The sequence below is a fragment of the Etheostoma spectabile genome, chromosome 8, assembly GCF_008692095.1.
Source record: "Etheostoma spectabile isolate EspeVRDwgs_2016 chromosome 8, UIUC_Espe_1.0, whole genome shotgun sequence".
NCBI classification, from domain to species: Eukaryota; Metazoa; Chordata; class Actinopteri; order Perciformes; family Percidae; genus Etheostoma; species Etheostoma spectabile.
The window spans coordinates 17,224,933-17,234,965 of record NC_045740.1 but is presented as its reverse complement, the minus strand read 5'-3'; the positions used below and the strand labels follow the sequence as shown (position 1 = coordinate 17,234,965).

Below are 10,033 nucleotides of genomic sequence, written 5' to 3'. Positions count from 1 at the left end.
CCCAAATTGTCTGAGAAAAAAAGACTCATGCTTAAAGTGGCTATTTGTAACTTTCAGTTTGTGTTGATTCTAGTGGCTGTGCAACAAAACAGCTCAAACACAGCTGATGGTGTCTTCTTTGTATAGCCTATTGGTGCTGGAACTTGTGAAAACTATAGGTATTCATTGAGTAGGTTGTTTGAGGAGAAAGGTTACAGGTTATTAATGGAACTGAGCCATCAGTTTGTTTTCTGGGGTCATGTATTTCTAGGCCCTGCATGCCTTTGTGGGCCTATGTGTGTTTAAATAAACCACATACAATGTTACAAAAAAACTGTGAAAAGGGTGTCTTCAATAATAGGATCCAAAATGTTTTTTTAATACCTTTATTCACATTTTATTGAGTATAACCGGTCCCTGCAGGTCCATGAACCTCAGTTTGGAAACCACCCACTGTCTTATTTTATAGCTACAGAGGCCGACAAATGCTGTTGTCAATCACGCTGTCAGGACGCACCTCCTTTCCAGTTGGGAGCGTACCGGGGCTTTGCATCTGGATTTTTACGCGTTGGACGGTCGGTCGGTCCACGCCCACTAGACAGTCCGCTTCCCCCGCTGCGGTCCACGCACTCCGCACACACTCGGCTGAGGGATTTTTTCACCCGCAGCGTAGACCTGTCGTCCTCCCCTCCCTTTGTACAGCTCCTTCAATTTGACAAATCTGTCTTTTCTTTTCTTTCCCATGGCCTTGCGTGGCGTGATCTGCACTCAGCAGCGCAATAGTTAATGAGTGCCGGATGCGCCCTCGCTCCAGCAGACCGCTACAGTACGAAGATGGCGTCGGAGGGAGCCAGCCGAGAGCAGCCTCCTCCGGTACAAACACTGGCAACCGCGGTGCTGGGAAGTGTCGACACGGTAAGACATGAGGATTTAAGAGAACCCTAAAGCTACACGGGTGGTTTTATTTTTATTTATTTTGTATCGGTGTGGCGTTGAAGTGGCTGCGGTGGGGGAAAAAAAGAAGGAGAAATGCAGTGCGCATCTACTTCACACAGGCTCGTGAAGCAACAGCGGTGGCCAGCCGGGAGCCTCGCGACAATGTCTCGAGAAAAAAAAACAAGGGGTTCGTGCTCGGTTTGAGGGTATGAGTCAGACATGCTCAGCCACGGCTCCCGAGCAGGCAGAATGTGATGTTTTCTTAGGACTGAACATGAAAGTGTATTCTTTTGTTCGCCTCCGCCGGCTGCTTCCAGCATTTGTCCCGCCGTGGTAACGTTATCCTGCGTTTGGTCGAGGAGAAATCGTCGCTGGCTGCTCAGGTCGTGGCTCAAATATCTCACGGTAAAATAACACGCAGAGACTAAAAGCAGACAGCTTGGCTGACTGCAGGGGAGTTAAATCTGAAAATAGAAGCTTTTATCGAGGTTGGTGGTTGATTTGAAGACATTTTATTTTTTTTAGCTTCTTTCATTTCTTGTGAAATATGTTTCACCTGGCCTGCGGAGCTGATTGTGGCGTGAACACGGCTATTCACTGAAGTGGTCCTCCACCAATCAGTCCTGCATGAGTCCTCACAGGCTTCCATAGCTTGTAGCAGCTCACCTTACTAAAGCATGGTGAGTCTTACTCCTGCCACAGGTTCCCACTGATTGTCAGACCAGATTGACTCAAGGAAAGTCAACCAAGACAAAGTATTTCTTTTAAAAAGTATAGTCTTATTGTTGAGCTTCACTTGTTTACACACACAAACACATAGTTGTGATTTCTCACACAAGTTGCAGCATATGTGCCAGGGCTGCAGCTCGCCATCCCTCTGTGTAAACTGATCAATGTGTTTCCCCGGCTGGCTGGATGTCATGAAACCTTTTTCCTTTGCTTATCTGGCTCCATGATGCAACCTGTCACACTGTTAGTGACCTGACAACTAATGCAACATGAGAAACGAGGCTTTTGCCACTTGAGTTTTCTGTCCTGTTCTGTTTTATTGAACTTTTGAGTACCACATCCAGTCAAATAACCCCCCCCCCCCCCACACAAATAAAAAACAAATCTTTGTGTGTGAGATTGAAAAGGGTAGGCTGGTGGAAATGTGTGAAGTTGCTGGAATAGGAAGCAGCCACGGTCCCTGAGGTCTGTGGGTGGTAGTGTGGGTGTTGAGGTGGGGGAGGCTTTCAGGAGAGGAGGAGATTAGGGCTGCAACTAACGAGGATTTCCATTGTTGGTTAGTCTCTTGATTATTTTTATCAATTAGTTGTTGGGTCTATAAAATGTCAAATGGTGAAAAATGTCAATCAGTGCTTTCTAAAGCCCAAGATGACATCCACAGATGTCTTCACAACTTAAATAGATCTAGTTTACTATCACAGAGGAGCTAAGAAACTAGAAAATATTCACATTTAAGAAAGTGGAATCAGAGAATTGTCTTTCATGAGAAATGACTCAAAGCGACTATAGTTGACAACTAATGGATTAATCTTTGCAGCTCTAGAGGAGGTGGTGGAGAAACCGGGTGGGGAGAAGCGCTGCGGGGGAGGATGGAGGGCCGAGGCAGCATGTTGGAGGAGGAGGGGGGGTGGAGGCTCTGTTCACCAGACACCTTTCTAAATTGGTCTTAATTTCAGTGACTCAGCTGGAATAGCTGGGAGTACCGTGTCAGCCAGCCGGCCTTTTCTGAGCGCGCTCAGAACGGCCTCGAGGCTACTTTACATTTAGCGTTGGAGGTGAACAGGTGCTCCAGAGACACGGGAGCCGGGCAGCCTCTTCAGCTCGCCCGTCGCTCTGCCAGCACACCCTTCCTCGTTCAGGCTCCAGCCAACGAAAGGAGGCTTCCGCTCCCCCCCCCCCCCCCCCCCCCCCCCCCCACCTCCACCCATCATTCCTGCCTGCCGTGGTTAAATAAAGCACTTTGCTCTTTGCTCACCCCTGTCAGACTCTCTGTTGTTGGCCCAAGGTGGGGGGAAGTTTCTCGTTTGTGAGGACTCTGAAGGACCGGCCCTCATGGTCTTTAGGGGGAGGAGGTCAGAGGTCAATTAAAGGCACTCTGCTGGTCACCCCCCACTCATTTACCATAACACATGTCAGTGTGGCACACAGCGTGTTTGCCAAGTGTCTAAGTTTAAGGAAAACTTATTTTGTAAATAATTAGTTGTGTAGGGCTGTAACTAATGATTTTTTTACATTGTCGATTAGTATGTTGTTTATTTTCTCGATTAATTGATTTGTTTCTTTAGTCTATAAAATCTCAAACGGTGAAAGACGTCAGTCAGTCCAAAATGACGTCCTCAAATGTTTTGTTTTGTTCCACAACTCAAAGATACTCAGTTTACCCTCAGAGGAGTGAAGAAAGTAGGAAATGTTCATATTTAAGATGCTGGAATCAGAGAAATGTTGAAGTGATTCTTTTATCGATGATCAAAATAGATGGGGATTTAATTTAATTGTTGATTAATCTCTGCAGCTCTATAGTTGAGTTTAAAAAAAAAGTTGACATCTTTGGATGCGGCAACATTTTGAGTCCAAGAAACACGAGCAGTCAAATAATAGACATTTATTTGGTTAACCGTTCAGTGTTTGCTAGTAACTAACGGCTAAAATAGCTACCTGTAACTCAAAACTGTCTCGTCACCTGTTGTCGGCTAAGAAAGCCAAAACATTTTAAGCCTAATTGAAGTTCACAACCTCTTTCTACAACCTGAAAATTAGATGAGCAGCAAAACGTATGAAAATGTTTTTGCCTCATTCGATCAACATCATCACTTCACAAGCTGCTTACTTCAAATACTGAAGGTCCTGATTCAGAACTATTAAAGCGATGTATCGCAGATTTCAATCCAGCTCTGTTGCATCTTTTGTGTGGGTGGTGTGTTTAGATGAACAAGGTTTTTGCCCTGCTTTTTTTGGTTTTTGGTCTGCCGAGATCCCCCGGATGATGTGAGACGACGATGTCGGCGGACCTCTGTGACGAGTTTTGCACTATCTGTCGGATCTCGGCAGGCATCGGCTGCTCTGCTCAGCTGGAAGCTCTGCGCGCTGCCACCGTGGATGTGTTGTAAGGCCTGCATGCAACGGTAACGGTGGAGTCCTGTTCATTCCTATTAGAGTTGCTCAGTGGTGCATCCACCAAAAAAAGTTTCTCGGCTACGTTTTTCGTGATGTCACAGGTTTTTATATTGCCATTCTCAGCTGTCGTGAAGGGAAGTTTTTCCAATTATAAAAGCTCCATCCGACGTGTCTTTGGTGGCCTATGAGCAAAATCCTATCAGGATTTTTTTACTGCCATACCGCCAGTGGCCACTGGACCAAATTGGCTGATCGGCTGAGCGCTGTTTGTGGGGGCCTGGTGTCCACAGTGTGAAGCCACACATCGTTCATCTGCACACACTGCCCACACTGCCGTGACACAGAGCTTGATTCAAAAAAAGGCAAAATATCTTTTAATTTAAGCAGATAAATATGTTGATCTGACTTGAATCAAAGCCAAACTGAGAGATTCTTAAGTTAATGTGACGTCATCACTCTGTCCTGGTTGAACTAAGAAAACTGTCCACTCACAGTCCCATGTTGGAGTTGCAAGCTCCTTCATACAGCTTGTTCAAGGCAGGAATGTTGCGCTGTTCTGTATAAAAGATACAAGTTGTTACGCTGTCTGGGTACACATACACACACACACACACACACACTAGATGCCAACACTGTTATGTTAACCTCACGCCTCTTTTGCTCGTGAAAAGCCACAATGCTATTAAAATCACACACTGGGGCAGCATTATCCAGCTGGTTTGTTCAGTGTAGAAAAATATCAAACCCTGTGTAACAGCGGATCAACTTCACGACAGTATGGCAGAATCTGTGTGAAAAAAGCCTTCAAAGTGATGCGTCTTTTTACTCACAAACAAGCTAGGACTGAAAACACACATCAGCTGCAGAGAGCTCATTAACCAGAGAACAGACAAACTTTTCATTTTAGCCACTACTGAATGAATGTCTAGTTTTCTCTCAGACCACTTGAAATACAATTATGCTGAAAGATTATGAGTGAGTTTCTTACCAGCAACTCAATAAATGAAGTGCCCGCCACAGCTTTAACCAGCGACGGCTACAAATAAGAAGCCTGCTACCTGAATGTGAGGAGAGATAAATGGCGTGATGAGAGATCAGATCCATGTATTTTGCAGACTGGGAATCAGATCTGAAATTGAACCGATCATCACGACCCATCCCTTGGCTAATATTTTGGTGAAACTTAAAGTGAACCACCCCCAATTGTTGGTTGATCTCTTGTTGCAAAGAAACTGTGTGCACACAACTACAGTAAGCACAGCAGGTCAAAGTTGAAGCAGGAAGTCAATCTGCCTGATCGCCTGACAGCTTGTGTTCCTCGTCCTCTCGCACGCTGAAATGAAGTTCATCCGTAAAAATGATCATAATAGATGGGAATGATGCCAAGGACAGTCATTTATTTTCAAATGTCAGCAAGCTACTCAGTTCAGCCTCAACTTCGAACCTTGCTTCAATGTCCGGCAGGACTATTATGTAAGTGAAGCCTGAGAGTGGTCACCAGTGGTTATGTGGGACATGCTGCCATGTTGGAGGAGTGCCATCATCATAAGTGGCTGTAATGTCATCGCTTCTTCTCCCTGACAACAACATTTCTGTGCTCTGATGGAGGGGGGGGGGGTTCAAATTACCCTGTAAACAAGTTGGAGAGGTCATCAGAGAAGATCAAGTATAATCGTACAATTTTGTAAAGGGCCATTTCACTCATCACATTTTTTTGAACCATTTTTGGCTCCATTTGTCCAGCTTCTGAGATATGCAGTAGAGGTCAATGGGGTTTTGTTTGTTGTGCTCCCTGCTAGAGTTGCATCGGTCCGATGGTTTGGTATTTGTGCCGATACTAACCTGATTATTTGGATCGATTTTACAAGCTTTTACACTATCAGTTACATTCATTCAGTTGATCGCTGTATTCGTTTTTGAAGCAGAAATGCCAAAAATTCCTTCTTCTGGTTTCTCAGGAGGATTTGCTGCTCTTCTTTGTTTTGAGATTAGTGAAATGTTGAATACCTGTTTTGGGGAGATCTTTCAGATTGCTGCTTGAAAAACAAGCAAAAAAAAAAAAAAGTGACCTGGGGCTGTGGGGAAATGCAACGTGTCATCATCTGTCCCTAATTTGTCACATTTAATTATCCAGCCGATCATTGGAGCTAATAATCAGCAGATTGACCGTTTTAGTCAGAACTTTATCAGAAATCGTCATGATCAAAACAGTGTGTGAGAGAAATTTTCAAACCTGGACATAATAAATCAAAACTGTCCACATTGTTGATTACCACAAGAGGTAAATGGGAAAATATTTCGTGGGTGATTTCATGTAACAGACCCTTTTTTTTTTTTTAGAGTCATTGTGATTCCTTCAACTTCATGGCATTTACTCAAAGATAAGATAATTTGTTTATTAGTCCCCAATGGGGAAATTACTGCACTACACTCTGTGTACACACTTTTTGTTAGTACTCACACACAGGCCTGAAATACACACACATGCTCAGGACCTATACATGCACTATACATGGAGAGATGTCAGAGTGAGTGGGCTGCCAGCTGAACCAGCGCCCTGAGCGGTCGGGGGGGTACGGTGCCTTGCTCAAGGGCACCTAGCAGTGCCCAGGAGGTGAACCGGCATCTCTCCAGCCACCAATCCACGCTCCCAACTTTTTGGGTCCATATGGGGATTTGAACCAGTGACCCTCCGGTTCCCAACCCAACTCCCTATGGACTGAGCTACTGCCAGGCGTCTATTTAAAGGCTGTCATCACACAATTTGGGCTCGCAGTAACGAGACGTAAGTCTCAGAAACCTGAAGGCCTTAACAACCTTTATCTCAACAGAACACAGTGGAGGAGGAACTTGCACAGAGTGAGCACTTTCCGTCCCTCGTGGCTCAGAGTGAGATGACACAGGCCTTATTAAGTCGAGCGGGGCTAACGGCGAGCCTCGCTGCTCGTGCCCTTGGCGCTGAGCACACGGCTCATGGAACAAATTAGTGTTCGCTTCCCTCACCTGCTCGCTGTGCAGAAATGCCAGAGAGAAGCAGCCGTCAAACGGAGGCCCCGTGACGGGACAGCGTGGCTCAGGGTTGCTGTCCATCAAGGCTCCCTGAGTCGTCTAATTCTCTGAGTGTTGAATGCTGCCGGGAAAAACCAGGGAGCCCTGGGATCGATTGGAAGGCTCAATGAGAATGAATCAATCCCGAGGAAAATCTCCTGCTTTTATTTCCAAGCTTGCCGTGATGGCATCTGAAGTAAAAACGTGGTTTGACTAATGTGAAACATGTGAATCGACGCAACACTTTCCAGCTCCCTGTTCTGAAAAGAAAGGTTCTTATTAGGGTGGGCAGACACACAACTTCCTTTTGTCAAAACACTGATTTCTTTGAACTTATAAAACTGAGAACTGGGGTGTATTATTCTTTTATTTCCTATTCAATTACTGGTTGGGTGCATGTGAAATGTGAAGGTGAATAGACCAATGTTGTACTGAGTGTTATCTTATTGTTGGGTTTATATTAATATACAAAAAGGTTCAATAAACATATTTTAAAATAAATAAATAAAATCTCGATTAACCAAAGGACTATTTCACAAAGCCTAAATAACAGATTAATTCGGGATTTCCTAGTTATCTTGGCTCAATTTAACCTTGACTCGGTTTCACAAAAGCAGAGGGACCTAAGTTACCATGGAGATTTATTCTGTACAGCTAGCCTGGTCCCGACCAATCTAACAGACAGAGTTTCTTAATTCTGGGACCTTTTCTCTTCACTCAGCACTGGTTTTGACCTCATCAGCCTGCATGAAAACGCAACCGGTTCATATTGCTGTTATATTCGCGGTCTGTTGAGGTAAGCCGTTAACGCTCATTTATCGACATGACTTCAGCCTGGCTGGACCTAGTCTCCTCCTCCTCAGCCTGGCTCGACCTAGTCCTCCTCCTCAGCCTGGCTGGACCTAGTCCCTCCTCCTCAGCCTGGCTGGACCTAGTCTCTCCTCCTCAGCCTGGCTGGACCTAGTCCCTCCTCCTCAGCCTGGCTCGACCTAGTCCCTCCTCCTCAGCCTGGCTGGACCTGGTCTCTCCTCCTCAGCCTGGCTCAACCTAGTCCCTCCTCCTCAGCCTGGTGTGGGTGATGGGTATGAAAGGCACCAAGCCAGGCTGCACAGATTACACTAGGTCAGGCCTCGCTTTATCGGTTATCTTAAATTTATAAATTCTGCATTTGTGAAACATCCCCCTGAGCACCTCCATCTTGAGAAGGGGTTTCTAGCTTTTAAAGGAGTGTTTATCCATATGGATTTATTACCTCTGTTACCATTGTTTAAACATGAAGTTTTTCCCCTTTATGGTGTAATAAACATCTCCGGAGCGTAAAAAATCTAGAAAGCAGCAGCTCTTACACTGGTCTGTCATATTCTATGCGAGGGGCCTCTGAAAACGTGCAGGTCTTCCTGATGAAAGGGAATAATTTTGCCCAAGGTTTTCAATGTAGGCTTGTAAATCAGGCTTAACTGGCAGGCTGACAACTGGACGTCACAGGAATGAGCAGGTAGCAATCCGCAGGTAACTGATCTGCATCAGAGGCCGAGGCGCTCATCACTTCCTCCATTTCCCGCCCCAGTCTTTGGTTTGTTAGGGTTTTATTGGGCAAATAGCCTGGGGAAAAGCTCCCAGATATTGAGAATGCCGCTGGATGTGGCTTTCTCAGCAGATGGTTGCAGTTGTCGCCAACACGGTATCTGGAAATTATTCTGTCACTGGCCTCGCCGTGAAGTTACATCATTTGTTTTGGACTCCAGCCAAGAATTTCACTTATTTTCCTCTCCTAGGTTTTGCTTAGAATGGGTACAATGCCTTTCAAGGTCTCTTAACACAATAATTTGACACTGTGCTTTCGAACGTTGACTTAACCAGATGCTGTTGGGAGATAAAAAGCTGTCTCACTTTGAGGAATCGGAGATAAGTAGGACTCGCTGTATAGACCTTTTTCACAGCAGACATTTTTACTCGTCCTAGTAGAAAAAGCACAGCTGAAATTGATCACCTTAACAATGGCTTAATTCAGTCAAGTGTCCCAGTGAGCTATTTTAGAAAGTCAGCATGCACAATACCAGGTCTTCTAAGTGGAATGCAGGCATCATTTATGGTTTTAAATACACCTGTGCTTCTCCTACTATGACATGTCAACATGTCTGCCGTTTAAAAAAAGGTTAATTGCTCAAAAAATCATGCTGTCTTGAGAAAAATAGCCTCTTGATTTGTTGTTGAATTTTACAGCTTAACTCAAGAAAGATCAAGCTTCTGTCACTTTTCTGAGGTTTTGAGTTTATACTCTATAATGACTCCCAGTGACTTTTCTTAGGCCAAATATTTGTACAAACCATTTTGTTTTTTGCTTTTTTATTCCTTAAATTAATGACAAAACACATACACAACCCAGTGATTGAAGAAGTGCTCAGATGCAGTCTTAAGTAAAAGTAACAATGCATTACAATATGTGACGAGTAACAAAATTTATAAGTAAGAAGTGACCATGTAGACTGGCCCCTTCAGAGTTTTATGTCACTATATTGTACATTAGGGCTGCAACTAATATGTATTTTTGTTATTTGACAAGTCTAGGGATTATTTTCCTGAATAATACTTGTTTGGCTTAAAAAATGTCAAACTGCTGAGAAAGAGTCCAAGGGGACATCTTCAATTGTTTTTTGTTTGTCCCACCGAGAGTCCAAAATCTTCAGTTTATAAAGGTATATGTCAGAGAAAATCAGCAAATCCTTACATTTCAGGAGCTGAAAACAGTTTGGTTTGTCTGGTTTTATAATAATAATAATTGCTGTATTTTCATAGCACGGACAATATGATTCACAGTTGGAAAAAGTAATAAAGTTGGATATAATTTATGAATTTATGAATATACCAAAAACAAGTCATTTCTTTGACCTATGAAAAGACTAGACAGAGGCAAAACACACACACACACACACACACACACACACAC

The 10,033-nt window shown here is 44.2% G+C and overlaps 1 protein-coding gene across 1 annotated transcript in view; it reads left to right on the top strand.

Moving 5' to 3' along the window:
• The first annotated feature begins 507 nt into the window (after positions 1–507).
• cttnbp2 (cortactin binding protein 2) overlaps positions 508–10,033 on the top strand; it is a 96,255-nt gene continuing 86,729 nt past the window's right edge. Inside the window, exon 1 of the mRNA XM_032522888.1 lies at positions 508–894. Coding sequence (XP_032378779.1) covers positions 766–894 — 129 coding nt within the window. The 5' untranslated portion in view covers positions 508–765. The remainder of the gene's footprint in view (positions 895–10,033) is intronic.